Here is a 20,707-nt window from a genome sequence, read left to right on the forward strand (position 1 = left end):
ACTAATAGTTTCAGGACTTCAGTCAGGTTGATTTGATTTGATCTCATAATTCGTGTGTGACTTTTACGTTTATTTTTTTAGTTTCTGTGCGAAATTTTAAAATGTATGCTGTCTCAAAGGGACCCAATAAAATTTTCGCCAAAACCCGAAGAGGTGATTTTGTATTCTAAATCGATTTGAGTTACAAGAATTATTCTAAAATTTGAGACTATAATTTTGAACATTTTCCATTTGCAGGCCTCTCACAAAATTTAGAAAGACTAGACAGTCGAAAGGATAATAATAGAAAGTCATCAGAGTCCGACAATGGCGAAATTATTAAGTACGTATTACATTGACATGATGCAATTGGAAGAGTTATTTGGCCAATGTTTTTTACATAACCTCTTAGCACCGGGGGTACTAATTTGTTTTTATTAATACACGTTTTAGCAATGTTCATCTTATAACTTATTTTTATGTTGTAAAGTTAGTCTTTGAGCTGTGTTCAATATTTGATAAGAGATCAAATACATAACAATGATTTAAAAATCATTAAAATGGCTCAAGCTAACCAGTAAAATTTTTATTTCAGCATGCCTAAACCAGTATTCCATTCCAACGGCAAAAAAACTGTTCATCAAAGAATACAGCATCATGTGATAACACCACAACACGAAGAAATTATTAGATATATAAGTGAAAGTGAGTACCTACATTTTTCAATATTATTTTTATCAAAGTTTTTTTAGAAGCTATTGGTTATTTGACTATATAATGCTTAAACAGTTATGCTTTAATAAATGAACTTTAATCACTTCTAGGTATCAAAATAATTTCTTATGTTTTGTCAAATTTTTAGATATTAGGGAAATTTATGTTATTTTAATATTGTCCTTACTTTCCTCTATCCTAAAATCAATTATAAAAATGTTGGTATTTCTTCAATTAATACAATTCCTTTATTTAGACTAGTATGTAAAAGTACTTATGTGAAAGTTACTTCAGGTTTGATAAATTTATACTTAATTTCTAACTCTTTCATACACCAATTAAATTGTATATGCATAGCAGAGGTGATAAAATATGCTCTTTTGTTTACCATATCATATTAGAAAATAAAATTGAAAGTACTTACAGAAATAATGTGGCATACCAAACTAGTCTGAACAGAATGTTGTTATGAATTGCGTCTAATATAAATCATTTTAAAATCCAAATAGATTGTGACTCAATTAATTGACTGAATTGTTTGTAATTTGTATAATGTATTATTAATTCATAGCACAATTAAATGAATTTTGTATGCTAGATCCTGGTGAAGATTGTGAACAATAATTAAATATTACTAATATATATACACTTTTCACAGTTATGTTTTTGAAGGTGTGACTTAAAAACTGGTATATGTTTTATGTTGATCCAATCATAGGAAGTAGCAGGCAAAAACTAGTTGGAAAATATTTTATTAAATAACACTACATTTAGAAATCCTGAATTATTAATAAGTTCAATAATTAAATTAAGTTCTACTAAAAAAACCGAATATTTTGATTTAAAAACTAAACTACTCAACTGATTTTGATAAGATTTCTATGGGACTAATCTATTAACATATCCTTTAGGATTAAAAAAAAACTAAATATGGTTTACAATTGTCACAGTTATGAGGTAACACACAAAACAAAAACAACCAAATTGACATTTCATCATTTCTTTAAGTTGGTTGAAAATACCTTCTAACAACTTGATCCAATACATATATTATTAAAAGAAAACAGATTCTACATTTATACACAAACATTTAAATTATATTAAATTTAAACAAACATTAATATTATATTGTTAACAATTGCCATTTTGGTAAATATATCATTCAGTTAATCCATGTTTTGCTGATATTTGAATCCAGCTTCAATCTTTTTATTTCAGCTTGGACACAGACAGCTTATGGTGATAGCGAACCCACAACTCCTACTAGTAATGGTATGTATATTATTATTTTTCATAAATATACATCTAATTATTAATTTTTTATAACCTTACTATTTAGTAATTTAATCATACATATAAATCAACATCTATATACTTATTTGAAAGGATACCTAAAATCATGCAACTATAAGAATGAAGATAATATATGAATATAATATATGAAGATGATATATGAATGAAGATAAAAAGTCTGATTTTTTATTTCCAAATACTGATTCTATTAAAATGTGTTTGTAAAATTATATAAATTCCATCCAATCCGGATACAGCTAGTACATAAAAATTAAAAGCCGAGATAAATTATTGTAGGTATTCCTTTAAACTTGATTAGGTACATATTTCATAACAATGTGAAGCGAATTTATCAATTTAACATAAGTATCGTGGTATATTTTTTATCTTATCAATCATAACTATAGAATTACATAATTTATATTGCATATCATATCATTATTTATATAGTAATAGTGTGCAAATTCTTGATACACACTTGCAATTTACTTTGCAACTTGTAAGGTCTTATTTAAAGTTTTTTATTTTTTTCGAGTGTATATTGTGATTTCTTTCCCGTATTATTCACAAAAAGGTGACACTATATTCTTGTTGGGTCATCTCGCAGTGAAAGAGTTTGTGGGTAATATACATAAATTCAAAGTCACTGTCCAATTGTCATGTTTGTGACACACAATACTTTTGTATCGCATTCCTTGCTAATGGGCGAGTTCGAAGTATATTATGTTGCGCGTTAGTCACATAACTACCTTTTAGTTTACAGTTACAAATATTTCTAATTGACATTGTTCTATTATACGAAATAGTAGTCATTCGAATACAACATAATTTTCTGTTTTATACCTCATTATTATTGTATAACCACTTATATCAATTTCTTTCAATTAAATATATACTCTCTGTTCTTAATCAAGAAAACTGATTTTCGATTATATTTTATTTATATACTTATAACACAAACTTCTAACTAGTTATTACAAATTTTATTTCATATTACTAGTTGTGTCCACGAGTTTGTCTGCATTACCAGTATATATTATAATGACAATAGTATATTTGTTATTTAAAGCAACTAGGTTAGAGGAAAAAATTAAGGGATAAAAAAAATGCCAAATTTTTTAGGCTTTTCAAGTAGTATTTCTTTTAAAAATTGTCGTATTGGAATATTAAAAAAAGGATTTTAAAGCTCAAAGTTTCTAGTTTTGAGATCTTATGATGAAAAAAGTTTTGAAGCAACATGTTCTACTCCATCCTAATGAATACCGAAACGAAAACCCCGGCCTCCTGAGCCGCTGTAGTGCCCCAGTCCTGTCCGTAACGGCAGCGTCTCCCCCCCCCCCCTTCATCTTTTACCACATGAGTCCCTTATTCCTCTTATTTACCAATTTCCTCTACACATTTTTAACGTTTCCTTTCTTTTACCTCAATCCTTACCTCTATTCCATAGGTGGCTGATACCACCAACAAATTCATTTCCAAAGAGGGTTGACGTCAGGCAAGAGGCCGGTCTTAAAACCATAAGCCAAATCATTTTGTAATATGGATAAAAAACATACAAAACGCTGACCACAAATAATATTTGGAATAAAGGTAGAAAGATGATAATGATGATTTAGTTGTTTTAATAGTGTGACAGTAATATTATAGATCGTTTCTAAGTTTCTAACTAATCTTCTTATAGTATGTATGTTTGTTTTTCACTGTCTTTATTCAAATTCAAAAATCTGTTTCTTAAAGATTAATTATCTTTTTATCTACAGAAACAGATTTTATATTTAGTAAAATATATACATATTTATTATATATTCATGTTATACTTGAAATTTATATATCATAACTGTTCTTTAAAAAATCTTTACAAATAAGAGTTTACTTATTCTCATTACAGGATCAGGAAGCTCATCACCGTCACCACCTTCGAATCTTTACTATCATGATGACACACCGAGCCCTGTACTCCGTGACTTCCAACCCTTTGACCTCGAAACGTGGTGGGGCAAAAGATTGTTCCAGAACATCACTAACTCTCTGTGAGTCCCACACAAAGGCCAAAGAACGGGAACGCCAGAGTTTACGGTAGCGTAAGTCACAATCATCTGAAGTTTACTAGATTTTATACTCTTTTTATCGCCTTTATATATATGAAATTAATATGAATTTATTAGAAATTTTTATACTTAAATGTACTATTGATGTCACATTTCTATTGATTTAAATTTTAAAAAGTGTAGATAAAGATATGCTAAGTACATCACAAGACCTCAGTGGAGGAATCCATATAAATCAGGTTAATAGTAAAGCTCATTACACACACAAATCACATTACAATTCACATCAAATCATTTGATAAAAAAAAATATAATAATATGGCGAAGGGGAAGTATATTTTTCTCTTTTAAACGAATTAAATTGTAATGGTTAATATATGAATTTCTCATTATATTGTCATGTTAGATAACATTTTGTGATTTATTTATATATGTAATTAGTACTTTTACACACATTCCTGTTATCGGGCATCCAGTGCTGCGTACCAGACAACTGAAACATGTAAAAATACCTTGCAGTTTATGGTTTTGTTTTTTTTTTCTTTACAAACAAAAATTTAAACAAATTAAAATACATGTGAGAAAATTCTTATAACCAAAACTCAAAGTTTACTCGAAGGTCTTGAGAGATTGATAAAACCCGACTAAATAGATTGGATTTTAGGAAGTTTTGTGTTTTTTTATTACACATATTACTATTTTTATTAATACTAATAAATATTGACGTTGACGATGAATTCATGCGGTGATATAACTGATTAATAGCTTCCATACTAGAAGAATAACGCAAAATTTTTTTCTTTGAAGTGCTCCTAAATAATATTTTTTGTTGTTTCGAAATTTTGATATAATGATGTAGTAATTCGTATATTGCTATCACTCTTATTTTTATATTTATAATATAAGCAAGAATGCCTATATTATATTATAATTACATAAAAAATCACATGTCATCTATTCATACATCCTAAACTGTAAAACCACCCAACCGGTGCACTGAGATCACTATAAAATATGACATAAACAATTCCATTGAGTAAACAAACTTGAATTTTTGTTAATTGTAGTAAAAGGCATTCAATTTTAATGATTGACCCGATATTAATTTATAACAGAAAAACAGAAACCCCTTCGTAATTCAATTACATATTATTTTATTTAAATATATTTTTTCACTTTTCCATATATGTTATATGCTATATGGAAATATTGGTTATGTTTCAAACATTATAATAAAATTTTATATGGTGATAAATATCTTATCATAATAGTAATTATTATTTCCTAAAAAAATAGTAGATGATCCTTACATTGTGTCAGGTTGATACATCTGTTACGGCTAACCTTTGTAAATTGTGAATGCTTCCATCATGCCATGATAGATTATTTTACTAGTACATCACAAACAATACATCACATAGTTTTTAAATTAAATAAAGTACATTTACTATTGAAATTAATGAAGTTAATGATGTAAAAAATATTAGTAACCTGCAGTTGATTGTGGATCTCAGTAGGTATGTCATAAGTGAATTTTCCAAACGCTCAAGTTCCGTTATGCATAAAAATATTACTGCAAACCAATATTCTTTAAGATTGTTGTGTTTATAAATGTTTTATGTAGTTTTTGTTGATTTTTTGAATATATTACTTCAATGGAAAGAAACCAAAGAATACCAAACATCATACAGATTGATTAAAAGCCATTAGATTAAGAGCAATATGTATGTTATTTAAATTTTAAATTAATTCTTACAATTGTCATTTTCGCACATTGTCGAACTGTTAGATATCAAATATTATTTTACAATACAAGTATTATAATGGTTTAAAGCATATGTATATATAAAATTTGTCCATAGCAAGTCAGATAATAAATATATGCACTTGTTTGTATATACAGCACAATAATGTCCAAGTGCCTAACGCAACCACACAGCAATAGTAGCGACAATGTAGAAATCAATATTAATCAAATTATATTGCTCGTCAATCAACAATTGAACACGAGTAGAAATATTTGTAGTTTCACGAGTTTTCGATGAAGGTTGCTAATATAATTTCTAATGTGCCTAAAATAAGTTAGTGAATTTCTAATTTGCCTAAAATATCTGAACGAATTGCTCGTTCGAATTTAACTTCGTACGCCGCTTTCCGTAGCGAATGTGTGAGATACGCGGACTGTAAGACATGGTGCCGAGATTGGAATGTATGGTAGAGAAATTTGATTGTCACCCCGTGAGCGTGCTCGCACAAATTTGATTTGCAGTAACAGTGAACACAGAGTAGATCTAGTCTATATTGCTTACCATGAACTTATAATTATTTTGTCTGATATAGTTTACATTGAATAAAGTCATAATATTTTAAAATTTGTCAATGCAATCTGAAAATAATTTACTTCATTGTCATAATGATATCTCCACTGAAAAGAAACTAAAAATGTCATTTTGTGAAAACTAAACAATATTCAGAAATAGATGAACAATGAAAAATTAAATTATTATTTATTATTATTGCCAATTATTTTCATTCAGTTTTTTTTTTTTCGAATATTAAACTTTGTTCCATACTTTGATTATTGTACTAAAACCATTGATTGTTATTGAACCAGTATTCAAGTTAATGTGCATGATAGCTTTTACAACTAATGTAATTGTTGATTGTTGTTAATGTAATATAATGTTATACCGTCTTTTGATTTTATTCGTTTTTATATAATAGCTTCGCGCTTGAAGCTAAGTGATGTCTTCCAGAAAATTTTACATCAACTTTTAATCATGTCATCTCAAATCTTTGGAATATTGGTTATGTTTCTTTTTACATGAGAAAATTATTGTATATTTTTCTGTTTATATTTTACTGGCAATTACTGAACGCCGCGTATTTTTTGTTTGTACACTTATAACATCATTTTAATAAGAAAATAAAGGTCATTACAAAATATAATTAAAAGTACATTCAATTCGATGCATTAAAATAAAAAAAAAAGAAATATAAGTGTACAAAATCCTATACAAGGCGCAACAAAGTAATTTAGTTTAATGCACGAAATGTAAGTAGTATAGTTTTTATCCTTTTTAGATGGAATATTAATCCACAGGTAGCTATATTCCAGGAGAATATTTTTAGACTGATTTAGTTATAAAAAGTTATGCTTTTTGTTGTAGTTGAATAAATCATCTGATAAAGTTCCATATGTTTTATTACAAACTTTTTGTCCAACATTTATGACATTAATCGTTTTTGTTGTTGTTATGACGTTTTATAATAATCAAAAAGTACATTGTAATATAATAATACAGAGGAATATAATAAAAAATAACATGTTAACAGCTGACAACTCGAAATTTTATAATAATATTACCTCTGTAAGTTGCAAATGTATTTTTTAATTTCATATTTATATTGCACATCTCACCTCCCAGGATACACATAAGTAACTTAAAAATAACTTTGCTAATATTTTCAACCAAATTTAAAAAAAAAAAGGAGATTCTCAGTTCGGTTATATTTTTTATGTTTATTACTCTATCAGTTTTTAAACGAATTTCGAAATTTCTTTTTTATCTAAAAGAACTACCAGAGGGGGGAGACTTTGTACAAAAGTCGTATCATATATATAGATATATAATTCTTTTGCTATTGTATACAATAACCATGAATATGCTTTTAAACGCACAATTTGGGGTACACCCTAATGATGAATTACATTTTATTAGTATTGGAGATTGGTGCTCACTCCTACGCTAACATGATATAAATAATAAGTAGCAAGGCATTAGTGGTAAATGATGCAGTGAAGCCAGGTCCATCTCGAAGGGGTTACGTGAAGATCTATTTGACAAATAAATCCTTTCTTGTTTAAAACACTATTCCCATAACATCCTAACTTAGTGTGAAGAATATAAATATTATATACTTGATACTTTCCCAGACACCGAGCAATAATACATTTGCACATAAGAATCTCTTGAACGGTCTACAAAATGCTCGCAATATACTTCATAGTTTAGAACAGAGCCTCAGCAAGACAAACAATTACGAAAAACGGTTGCTGCGGTGTAAGGCCTACCATTGTCGCACTCGAACCAACGCATGGTTCAACAGCGAACCGTCTGAGAAATTTACAAAAACAGGTAGTAAAGAACTTTCAAAACATTTATTTTTCTTTGAGAGATTTCGCCGTGTTTGTCCCTGGAGAACAATTCCTTGTTATGTCTACAGGGAACTTGAAAAAAAAAATGTTTTGCTTATTGACATTAATAAAATAGTTTTTGCTGCATCTCTTTTTAAGCATGAAAAATATATCTCGTAGCGCCATTCTTCCATACCTTCCACAATGTGTTCTTATGAATTGTCAAATATATTTCTAATGCAATATAATAATGTATTTTTTAAAGTAATGGGTACTATTTATGCAACTTGTCTGGGTTTTATTTTCATTAAACAACAATACTTAAGTTTAATATCTTAATCATCAGGAGAAATAAAACATAAAGTGTTATACCATCACAATATATTTGTGATGTTAATGATATTCCTGTCTGTAGGAGAAGACTACCGTCTTTCGTTGAATAGATTATAACTTGGGATTTTTCTTATATTCTTACTTTTTGTCTTACGAATATAACGATATCTCTCGTTACACAATCATTGCTCCCAGTAGCATAAAAAATAATTAAAAATAAGTAAACAATTTTCTTTAACTTAGAAATAAAACAAACGTCCAGAAGTCAAGTGGATTTAGCCGAATCTTGGTCTACTATGAGCATTGTCTGTCTTCAGTATCAGTAAGTTAATCATAACTTGAAACTATTAAAACAACTTCAGGAAGTAGAATGTATCTAACTGAAATATAATATTTTTTGTTTGTATGTTGCGCTATATATTTGTAATATTTAAGATGATACAATGCATTGCTTCGATCAGACAATTATTACCACAATGAACGCTCAACAAACATACTGAATAAAACGTATTTTGTTTACTTCAATATGCATGTCCTTGCCACGTCCTGGCCAATTAGGATATATATATATTTTTTTAGATTTATGAAGTTACTTCCCAGTAACCTTTAGTAGTCGTGTTTTCGCATGACTACCTAGTTAACTGATGTTCATAATTGTGTCACTGGTCCATAAAACAAACGGGAATAATAATTAATATTCACTACTCTTTTTTAAACAATAAATTTACTCCCATTTTAGTCTCATGCTAATTTTGCCAAAAGTCTTTTTAGGGGAAAAGACTGTTAATAATGGGTCTAACAGCCCCATTGCTAGCAATGTACCCTATCAGCAATGTACTTCCACGCGCATGTGGAAACTATTGTGATTAATTCTTATGAATATCTTGATTGACTTGCTTTCATCCTTATCTATCGCCCGCCTGTATCATTGAGGGGTTATCATTTCATTCTCACTCATTTTAAAAAAGTCCTTTTTTAATATAATTATGATCCTAAAATTACCGTAATTATTATTTTTCACCATATTATTCAGGTATGAAGAACTTTCGAAACGTTATGAAGCTTTGCTGCGAGCGTATGATGAACGCTGCAGCATTGTAAACGTTCGAGATGCTACTATAGAGGAATTACAGAAACGCACAGAGCAACTGTCCGCCCAGCTCATTCATGCACATGAAACCTTACTCACAGTTGGAGAGAGATTTTTAGCGTTAAAGCGAAAACATCATTGGCAGGTATTAAATGCTCAACTTTTTTGTTTGTTATCTGAACAGCCAAGAAGTGGAATTAACTTCTGACGTCTATTTTTTCATATTACTGTAGGAGGATGAAATTATCAATAATTAGAACTAGTAATCCTATTGCTAACAAACTATCGTAATTCCTGATGAATTCATCACGATGGACCAGTTGACCTCACTCCATCCTTACATATCATCCCTCATCCATCTATTATATACCTTGCCAGTGTATAAAATATGAGTAGTGTCAGCGAGGTTACCATTCCATTGATTCTTGTTTTATTGATTAATAAAGTATAGGAACTTGTATCATCATTTTCATTATTAAAAAAGCTTAGACCTCATCATCATAACATTATTCAGATGACATTACACATGATCAAATAAAAACATTACTGTAGTTAAAAATTAGTTGCTCTATAAACTTCTTAAAATTTTACATCAAAAACAGGTAAATAAATATAAAGAAACTATAGAACTCTTAAAGCATGTAGTGAAGAGCGTGGTAAGATCGACAGAGAGAGCGCGTATGGAATTGGAACAACGACTGAAGCTGTGCATGACAGCAGAACAGAATGCACATACAGCATTACTTCTTGCTGAGGTGAGTATTCAGGACATTTGTAGGTACATATAAGTACTAGCCGGCGCGACAAATGTTGTCTTAAAGCATAAAAATAACCCTGTCTCTCAAGTTGGACAAATAGGTACATATCTACAAAATTTCATTAAAATCGGTTGATAATTTACATAAATTATAGTGAATAAATATCATACGTAATATACGGGATTTTTATACACCTATTTATGTTAGTTACACGGACAAAACTTATTTATTCGTGGAGGACAGATTTCTCCGTTGTATTTTTGGGAACTTACGACGGACTTGTGTATATTTTACAATCAATAATATACAATTATTATAGATTATTACGTTCTATTTTAACAGTCAAAAAAGTAGGTCGAGTATTATTAACCTTCGTCCGTGCAATTGCCTCCGTCAATAATACATTAATGGTTTGTAGACTTGCCTCTGCATGTTAGATTTAAATTTAAAAATGTGGACAAACCGAGTACGTAATTACTTAAAAAAACTTTAATTTACAAGGTGTAGTACCTTGACGTAATTAATATGGAAAACCAACACAAATATACAATTAATAACCATCTAAATTGTTCAGAATTGACAAAGATACCGCTTAATATGACATATAAAAAAAATTAAGAATTTCCACCATGAAATTTGTTAAAAATGCGTCTGCTACGCGGCATGCGATATTTTTACTTATATATTTATACAGTATATAGTAAGAATACACCAGAGGGAGACTTTGTACAAACATCGTTTGTTTGGGCATCTCTGTCCTATTCGTGTTTCAACTGTAAAACGGTTGTTTGCATGGCTGTGTTTCGGTTTGAAGGGTGGATAGGAGATAGGATATGGCGTGAATTAACAGGGTACAGAAGAATAACCTGAGTCCTCAGGAATAGTAATGCATGGGGGGTATCATGTGTGAAACAGTATACTTTGTCCATGATACTGCTTATGTCTATAGGCGACGGTTACCACTTTCTATCAGGTGGGCCGTCAGCTTGTTTGCCATTCTAAGTTGTATAAAAAAACTTTAAATGTATTATTGGAAAAGGGATTATTAGTAACGGACATCTAACTACTTATTGCTAGCAATATACCCCATCAGGTTGATTTCCACGCGGTTCCCCCTGAAAGCCATCTTGATTAATTCTTTATTAATACGTCATTATGGGTTAATTGACTCGTTTCATCCTCACCCATCTCATCTTTCACTAGTACCCCACCAGCGTATACCGATAGCGCAGGTGGAGTAACTATTCCCTTAACACCCATTAAAAAATAATCTATGATTATAACTAAGTCGACTGAATCAATCCCATTTTAAAACTATGGCTCCATATATAAAAATATACTGATGTTTAAAATATTTCTACTACCTATATATATAATTTACAACATCGATTTTAGATCCGGAAGTGCAATATACTCTACTTAGAAAATCTGCGGTTAAAAGCCTTTATCGAACAATTAACACCGGGTCATGTAGTTTGGAATACCTAATTTATAATTTATTGATTAATTTTAAATATATTATTATTTTAGTTAATGACTTTACGTATTTGCTAGGACCATATTTTTACTTTGAAATAAATACATGTTTCTTATACGAGGTTTGTCCGGAAAGTACGTATAAAAGTTTTTTAAAAATTTTATTTTACAATTATTCAGGTTCAATTTTATCCCCTTTGACATAATGCACTTGTGCCAACGCCGTTTCCACTGTGAGAATTAATTAGTCCTTTGCCCCGTCGTAGCTTTTTTTATCTCATTTATGTCCCCCAAATGCCGCCCCCGAAGTACCAATTTGGTTTTTGGGAACAAGAAGAAGTCACACGGAGCCAAATCCGGCGAATAGGGGGGTGTTCGGTCACCGTAATGGAATTTTTACTCAAAAACTCACGGACAACAAGAGAGGTGTGGGCAGGGGCATTGTCGTGGTGAAGAATCCAACGCCCCTCTCGCGCCAATTCTGGACGAACTCGTGCCACACGAGCTTTGAGGCGTCTGAGCACATCGACGTAGAATTTTCCATCAACTGTCTGGCCTGGAGGGACGAATTCTTGATGGACAATCCCCCGAACGTCGAACTCTTTCTCGGCCCTCTCTGAATCTTTTTAGCCACTTGTGGACGGTTGGTTCCTTCACAGCATCATCCCCATAAACTGTTCTGAGATCGGCAAAAATTTCACGGCCATTCTTGCCGAGTTTCGAGAGAAACTTGATTACGACGCGCTGCTCTTCAACGGAAGCGGGCTCCATGCCGACAGGGTTTCGTTAGGTAACTTCACAGATGGCGTGACAAGCCAGTTCGCACCGCACGGCGGTCAGACCAAAACTGAAGCATTTTTAGGGACATAAGGAAGGGGTCCTGCGCTTACCTGGCCTCCCCACTCCTCTTTCTCGCATTCCAGAACACTTTTATACGAACTTTCCGGACAGACCTCGTAGATTATTTTATTTGTAGAATAAAAATTAATTATTTCTAAATATTTAAAACATGCATACATGAGTATAAACGGCGTGATATTTGAGTTTGCATATTACATCTGACTGATGCAATTTTAGAAATTGTTAGATCGTAAATCTTATTATTAATAATATATTCGTATAATTTATTTAAGCAAGAACATCAATGGCAAAATTGGCTATCTCCATATCTGTAACAGAAATTTTTATATAAGAAAATGAAACATATTTACATTTGCCAATAAAAACTGATCAAGTTTTTTTACTTACTATCATAATAGGGTGTCTAAAGTTTTCTTTTTTTCTTTTTTAAACTATTTAAATAAAATTATTTGTTATATCCTTAAATTGTTTAGGTTTAGGTTTAGGAATTATTAAAATCATCAGTTTTGTTCCATAATATATATATATATATATATATATATATATATATATATATATATATATATATATATATATATATATATATATATATATATATATATATATATAGTTTTGTTGAAGAAATATATATAGAATAAACTTAAAAGCAATAAAAGCCAAAACAATAACTTTGAATTATTTCTTTATGTGTTTGTATAAAACATAAAGAGACAAATTGACATTACACAAAAACTACTACACTAAATTGAATGCAGTATAAAATTGCGCAAAAAAGCATATTATTAATTAAAATTTTATTTTTCTAAACAAATATAGTCTATCTTGAAAATAAAAACTCGAAGTTCTTACCTTTTACTGAAACGCCATATTCAAGCCAAGTACGTATCACGCATACGTGTTTACATTCTCGTATAATGTGCATGAAGCCGTTTGATCTCATCAACCATGCCATTAAGAATAAAACTCAAGTGTTCTGATGTTGGCATCAATGCTTTGTCAGCTGATACTGCTAACCGAAGTACGCCACCATAGCAGAAAGCTGTTACCCCTACGCCTACATAGATTAGAAAGTTACAAATCAAACCAAAACGTAAATATTAGTAGGAATTACAATATCTCGAAAATCAATGAGAACGAGTGCCTAATCTGTTTTTATTTCTTTTTATGTAACTTAGAAAAGCAAACAAGCTGTCGACCCACTAGTTAAAAACTAGTGAAGTAATATAAAATTAATGGTTCATAAGACAACGACAGATAAGACATTTTCACATATGCAATGCCTGCAGTTTTTGTAAGATAAGCGAGCAAATTTTCTCGTAATTAAAAACTTAGTTTCCGCCATAGATATACACGTATAACATGTTGCTGGCCTAAGTAGATATAACAGAAAAACATAAATTGTTTTTCAGTAATGTAATTAACATAGTTTTATATTTAAATACTAGGTTAGCCGCTATTTTGCACGCATAGAATTTAGAATAAAGAAAACTAATGAAATCTACCACGTCTAAGTTGGGCACTATGATAAAACACATACCAATTTTTAAGTTGGACCTTCAGGAATACAACTGTGAAAATTGCATACAATCTGATGTAGTAGTTTTTGCGTGATGCTAGAACAAACATACAAACAGACAGTCTTGTTAAGACGCCTCATTACATTTTTTAATTATAATATTAATAAAATTCTGTAATTCACAACCGACAACATAATAGGGTAAAGTATTAAGTAACTTAACAATATCTCCTATGGTTTTGCTTTACACAAAGCGTAAGATGAACTACGATGCGTAAACCACGAAGTCACAGGTGAAAATATTGTATTACATTACACACTAAGGTAGTTTTAATACATGCCTGTTGTCCCTTTGTGTGGTACGAAGAATACTAATCTCTTTAGGACATTACCCCCACAAATACTTAAACATTCAGGTCCTGGCATGCCACTTAAGACGACAGTCGCGTGACTACTGTAGAACATAGGCTCCAGAATTTGCTTAGGTAGAATATTCGCTAACTTAAGAAAATAATGATTTGTCTGAAAAAAAAAAATATTTGTTACAACTAGTTTATATAAATTTAATAAAATGCACAATTTTGTTTTCTAAATAGTGTTTGTGAAAAAATGTATACTCGTAAACATACTTATAAATTATCTGATACAAACCTGAAATTCAACGCCACCCCGTAACTTCTTAAATCTTTCTTTAATATCGTTTAAATTTCCTTCTTTTACTGGCACATCCAATATAGATACAGTGAAATCATTTGTAAAATGTTGTTTATGAAAATTTGTTTTAGGGATTCTAGCTGGTATAATAACTGCTACATCTTCTGGAACAGGAGCCATAGTCTGTTTAGAAATTAAAATTTCAATTAGACAATAGTTAATTTAATTTAAAAATATTTAAAATTACTTGCATTACCTTCTTAAAATAATTATTTAAACCTCCAGACAATGCTGCTACTAAAATATCTGAAAAGGTAAGTTGATTAACATTGTCTTTTATTCCTTTTATCATTGTTAGAATATTCTCATCGGAATTTGTCCATTTAAATCTTTTTATTCCAAGCAGTGTAGGACCATGGAGTGTGTTATTATCTGCATTTCTTAACATAAGATCTACTATACATAAAGGTATGGCGCACAGTTTTCTTATCATATTTATTAAGTCACTAGGAGTGTTATATTCAATCTTGGGCATAACAAAAGTTTTCGCTGCTTGGCTGTCTGACTTATCAGCTAGAGATTCACATAAAAAATCAATAAGCGCTACACCATCACCGACAGAGTGGTGTATTCTAAATATTATTGCATACTCTCCTCTTTCGTCATTATAATTTCCAATTCTTTGCTTCGTTATTAAAATTTTAAATAGTCCTTCATTATTGTAAGGTAACGATTGATTTGCCAAATCTGACATTAACTCCTCTAAATCATTCATACCATGTTCATATTTGTCTGAAAGTTCAATGATTTCAACATATTCGCTTACATCAATTTTACTGTATCTCCGCCAATAATAGAATCCGTAGTCTTCATTTTTCCTATAAAAAATCTTATCAGTAGTTTTATTGAGAATAAGATTTTGTAGTTTATTCTTTATATTCTCAACAAGGGCTTCCGACGATTTTGATTCTATAACACCTAAAATGTTAATTACAGAGTCTCCTTCCAAGTTCCAGAAGACATCAAAACTATCTAGGAAGCTTACAAAATATTTGTCTTTCTTTTTAATCAATCTTGAGTATAAGAACTTATATATCACAGCTATAAGTAACAATACTAACAACGTTGGTAACAAAATTACTAATGATATTATTCCAATAGACCTTAAAACTATTTTCTTATTAATAAATTGTGTATTTAAATCTATATTCTGCCTTCTGGAATACTGAAACAAGAACAGAATAAGTACAGACACTGTATTGTAAAATATATTCGTAATTTAATTACACTGAAATACTTACCAGTAAACTCAAAATAATATTAATTATTAAAGATACCAAAATTCCAGTGGCAGTTCCGAAACCGACTGCTTTGGTGAGTTCACTTTTTGTTGTCGTAATATTTAACTCGTTATATGTTAAATTAAACAACAATTCGTCTTGTACAGAACAGTTCATCAAAATATTTAAGTGAACCATGACTGTGAGCTGCGGAGCTCATAACAGTCTGGCACTTGAATATAGACTGAAATAAACGTAATACGCGAAATGAAGTGCAAAGTATGTAGATCAAATGAAGCCTTAAGATGTCAAGACTACAAATTGATCTTGTTAACAACCTATGCTGTAATATTACGCAATAAAAGAGCCCATAGGACCACTTATGGACATTTTCTTTATCTATCCCTTAAAGGATTTGGATCATCTACTCGTATATGAATAAAAATATTTCATTGTTGTTAAGCTCAAACCTCGAAAAATACTAGACCAATTCTACAAAAGTTTTTTTAATATTCATTGAAGTCAAAAGAAGGATCTTATGAAAAGAAATTTGTAAATTTGTTCCCCCAAATATAGAAATCCCATTTTTATTTTTCTCATACCAAATTTTAATCGAGTATTGACGTTAAATACATCTAACAGCTGTGGCAGAACAATTCCAGTCAAGAACCTTCTACGTTATACTTGAGTCAAATAATAATACCTACATAAAATTATGGGTCATACCAGCCGTCTATCAAAGAAATCACGTAACAAAAAGCTTTCTAGAAGTACTTCAGTATATGGTTGTCGTATTTTAGGTCATTACCGTGTGGGCCCGACATATAATTGGCCATCCCTTCCTTTCCCGTTGGTATCGTATAGTATTCTATTATCTGTGGTATCGTAAAAGGCGACTAAGAGAATTTAATGGTCGTAGGATGGGCTGCAGCGGCCCTCTTTAAACATCATCAAAGCCTAACTGCGGTTAACCAATCAGCCTGTCAAGCGTGGCAACTGCTGGCAACCCCCCCCCCCCATGATGATTTTAGGTCATACTTGAATAAACTATACGAATACTCCTGAATGTGGACATTTTCTGTTGCATACTGTTACTATCAGATGACGGTGTAACCTTCTCAGCACAGCAACTATTAATAATATTTTATGTATTAACAGCATGGACGTTACACAAGTCTGTGATACCCATACGTTACCATTTTTAAAGATTTTAATACACAATTACATTAAAACATGTTTTAATGTGCAACTGTGCAATATTGTGCAAAAAAAGCACAATCAATCTAATTATATTTTATTAATATTTTAATAAATAGTATAATTACAATAGACATTATATTAAAAATATCTTACGCAGTAGATACAGATTATAAAATAATTATTTATTTACACAATCATTTGAACATTTGTGAAAAAATAGACCTTTTTCTACATTATACAACATTTACCTTACTTAGATATTTATTTCATTATCTCGCTAACAAATTACCTAATATGATTATTCAATTGCAACAATTTTCTCTGGATTTTGTCTTTTTATAAAACACAATACATTTATCCAAATGAAAGACGTAGATGCTACATAAACTACTCGTAGATGAGACGGCATAAAGTAGAAGTTAATAGTCTGAGCAGGAATCCAAAAGGCTTGATTGGCGAGAAATGTTTTCCAGTACTTCTGACGTAGCTCTTCAAAAATGTCCTCTCGTCGCTCTAACACTCCTAATACTGTGCAAAATAAAGTTAATTTTTATACATCTTCGAATTACAGAGAACTAGTCTGATGGAAAATGTTAATCGTTACCTTTGTGCATAAATACTATCGTGACCATCACAGAATACACTGTAACAACCATAGTACCTACATGAGGATGTATTGCCATTCCTGAGGTCTAAGGTGTTATAACTCTATGCCCTGTAATTCCACTGCCATATGCCCACCTTTTAAACTGAAATACAACCATGCAAATATTACATCCTTACCTAATAGGTATCTGCCGCAAGTCAAATATTTTTTTCAGTGCAAATATTTTAAATACCAAATAAATAAACATCAATAGCTATACTAAAAAGGACAGGCATAAAATCTATCTACGCCTACATCTGTCTATGATTCCTATCGATGTACAGATAGATCGTGAAATAAATGCTTATCAAACAAGTGTTAGTAGCTACGACAATAGTTGAGAGGTATAGTGGCATTAAAAACATACTATAATTATTTGAGTTAATAAACTTACACGTATAAAAAGTGGCCAGTAATATCGGCGTCATAATGAATTGGTCAGAAGCTACCTTTGTTGCTACAATTTTCAATGCTGTCCCCGTGAATTTTTTGTCCAAAAATTTGTACCTAAAATCGTATAAAATTTAATTTACAGCTAATTGTATTAATAAAAAATGAAATTTATTATACTCTTGAACATAATCCCTAAAAGGGTAGTCAAAAAATTTGTGTTAAGCGTAACAGTGATAAACATGCCGACATTTCGCATACTATAATCCAACTGGAGCCAACTGCGATCTCTCGGATTTATTTGGTTTGCTCTCTGTGTATACTGTTACTGGAGTGCTTTTGTATACTGAATTTAAATTAACAGAAAAAAATTGTCTTTTGAATAAAAAGAATAACAGAAACATGTCGACTATTTATAATGATAACTAATTATCAGAATTCATGTACCAGTAATATAGTGTGGGGGCGTAAAGACTGCTCCCGACTGAGACAATTCGGCCCGCGGCTGCAAAGTCCATGTCAGGTTTCTTGGGCTGAAACGTTCCATTAAACAAATTATCAACCATCTCCAGACAGAAGGAGGTTCGAGTTTTGATTATAATATACTTTATGGATAGGTTTTGCAATATTTTCACCAATTATATATCGATTGAATAATTTTTGCAATCAATAGTATTTACTTATTGTCTCATATTACATCAAGTTATATATATATATATATATATATATATATATATATATATATATATATATATATATATATATATATATATATATATATATAGTTACATGCAGGAACTATTTAAATTTAGACCTTAATTCTATAATATACTGCTATAATAACATTATTATTAACAACTTGTGTTACTTTTATTAGTTTATATATATATATATATATATATATATATATATGTCTGTCTGTATATATGTATGTTGATCCATGTCATGCAAAAACTACTGCATCAAAATGGATACGAAATTCACAGTTCTGTTCTTAAAAATCTAAATTAAATTCCAGTATAAATCTTATAAGTCTTCTAGAAATTGATCTATTTTATTTGTTTTCCTAACTCTGAAAGCCATGCGTACGAAGCAACAGCAAAAGGGTAGTAGGTATGTACAATTATTTTTATATGAATTTTATTTTTGGAGGGTAAACTAATGTTTTCAAACTGAACTCTTTAGCTTCCCAACTATAGTTTTAAAAAAACTGTTGGGACTAACCCGCACTCTATGCAACATAGATGCTAAAGGTTTGCGTGTACAACATGGTAACCATCCAACACCAATGTCTAAGAAACTGATGTTAAATTCTTAAAAAAATATTTGCCTTTAAATTTAGACAGTGACCTATATTTCAATCGTAATAGATAGATATGTAAACATAGAGTTGGAAGCATCATCGGTAGCGTGGCCGAGCGGTCTAAGGCGCTGGTTTAAGGCACCAGTCTCTTCGGAGGCGTGGGTTCGAATCCCACCGCTGCCATTGTTTTTGTAACATTTATTAGATATTTCTTCTAATATTCCGTATAATGGTTATAAAATTTATAAAAAATAACGTAACTAGGATAGCATAAAGATTGATGACAAAATGAAACAATTTCTGTAAAATCACAAATAGTAGTAAAATGTAGCTAATATTGTGTAAATACATTTTTAAATAAAAAACATATTGAGTTCTATTCATAAAGTTATAATTGCGAGTCACGGATGGACACACAGTTTAAGCTAGAGATTAGCATAGATACAAACAGTATAATACTATATACAGACAACTAAATTAGACAATGCCGAAAAAAATACATACTTTATATTTATCCCAATAATTAATTTCATAAAATATCAATTTAGAACCGGCCACGCCAAAAACTGATATATTAATTCCGAGAGAAAAATTTAAAATAATATAAATTCGTGAGTAGTTACTTATTCTAAATCTACGATCTAGGCCCACGTACAGATAACTAATTGTAACATAAAGCATTATTTTAAAGCGAATTCAAAAAGGGGAGCCCGTCAATTTGTCACTACAATTGTTTTATAAGGGGAGGAAGGGATTGTTAATAATAGGTCTAATGAACCCATTGCTAGTAATATACCCTATCAGGTCGACCTCCACGTGGTTCCCCCTGGAAACCATCGTGGTTAATTCTAGTGGAATTCGTCACGATGGGCTAACTGACCTGCTTTCATCCTCATCTATCATCAGTCACTGGTGCCCCACCAGCGTATACCGGTAGCGCAGGTGGGGTTACCATTCCATTATCACCCATTAAAAAAAATTGTTTTATAAGTACCTAAAAGTCTAGAACTGATTTTAATGTTTCTTTT

General features: G+C 30.6%; 4 protein-coding genes and 1 non-coding gene across 6 annotated transcripts in view; 3 read left to right on the forward strand and 2 right to left on the reverse strand.

The window, feature by feature from the left end:
• On the forward strand, positions 1–7,228 carry LOC113521216 (MAPK regulated corepressor interacting protein 2). Its single transcript, XM_026906682.3, has 5 exons — positions 1–153; positions 238–322; positions 575–684; positions 1,912–1,965; positions 3,875–7,228. Exons 1-5 carry the CDS (start codon positions 102–104, stop codon positions 4,018–4,020), a joined length of 447 nt encoding a protein of 148 aa, XP_026762483.1. The 5' UTR covers positions 1–101; the 3' UTR covers positions 4,021–7,228.
• LOC113521420 (uncharacterized) overlaps positions 6,815–20,707 on the forward strand; it is a 14,667-nt gene continuing 774 nt past the window's right edge. Inside the window, exons 1-8 of the mRNA XM_052899046.1 lie at positions 6,815–6,841; positions 7,205–7,405; positions 7,972–8,351; positions 8,771–8,827; positions 9,539–9,786; positions 9,853–9,857; positions 10,159–10,350; positions 11,749–11,951. Of these exons, the coding sequence (XP_052755006.1) occupies positions 6,815–6,841; positions 7,205–7,405; positions 7,972–8,351; positions 8,771–8,827; positions 9,539–9,786; positions 9,853–9,857; positions 10,159–10,350; positions 11,749–11,841 (1,203 nt within the window). The 3' untranslated portion in view covers positions 11,842–11,951. The remainder of the gene's footprint in view (positions 6,842–7,204; positions 7,406–7,971; positions 8,352–8,770; positions 8,828–9,538; positions 9,787–9,852; positions 9,858–10,158; positions 10,351–11,748; positions 11,952–20,707) is intronic.
• On the reverse strand, positions 12,639–16,506 carry LOC113521419 (uncharacterized). The gene is made up of 6 exons (XM_031912851.2): positions 16,162–16,506; positions 15,117–16,085; positions 14,858–15,043; positions 14,548–14,728; positions 13,540–13,744; positions 12,639–12,998 (listed from the first exon to the last, which is right to left on the reverse strand). The coding sequence occupies exons 1-5, from the start codon at positions 16,336–16,338 to the stop codon at positions 13,590–13,592; spliced, it is 1,668 nt and encodes a 555-aa protein (XP_031768711.2). The 5' UTR covers positions 16,339–16,506; the 3' UTR covers positions 12,639–12,998; positions 13,540–13,589.
• Positions 17,462–20,707, reverse strand: part of LOC113521494 (mpv17-like protein) — an 11,558-nt gene continuing 8,312 nt past the window's right edge. For both annotated transcript variants that reach the window (XM_052898947.1, XM_052898946.1), the window contains exons 3-5: positions 18,824–18,909; positions 18,381–18,493; positions 17,462–17,868 (exon numbers count right to left, since the gene is read on the reverse strand). In XM_052898947.1, coding sequence (XP_052754907.1) covers positions 17,639–17,868; positions 18,381–18,493; positions 18,824–18,909 — 429 coding nt within the window. In that variant the 3' untranslated portion in view covers positions 17,462–17,638. The remainder of the gene's footprint in view (positions 17,869–18,380; positions 18,494–18,823; positions 18,910–20,707) is intronic.
• Positions 19,781–19,862, forward strand: Trnal-aag (transfer RNA leucine (anticodon AAG)). The gene has a single exon. It is a non-coding gene; the product is annotated as a tRNA-Leu (tRNA).

Source organism: Galleria mellonella, unplaced genomic scaffold, assembly GCF_026898425.1.
Source record: "Galleria mellonella isolate WM207_F2 unplaced genomic scaffold, CSIRO_AGI_GalMel_v1 utg55, whole genome shotgun sequence".
In the NCBI taxonomy this organism is placed as follows: Eukaryota; Metazoa; Arthropoda; class Insecta; order Lepidoptera; family Pyralidae; genus Galleria; species Galleria mellonella.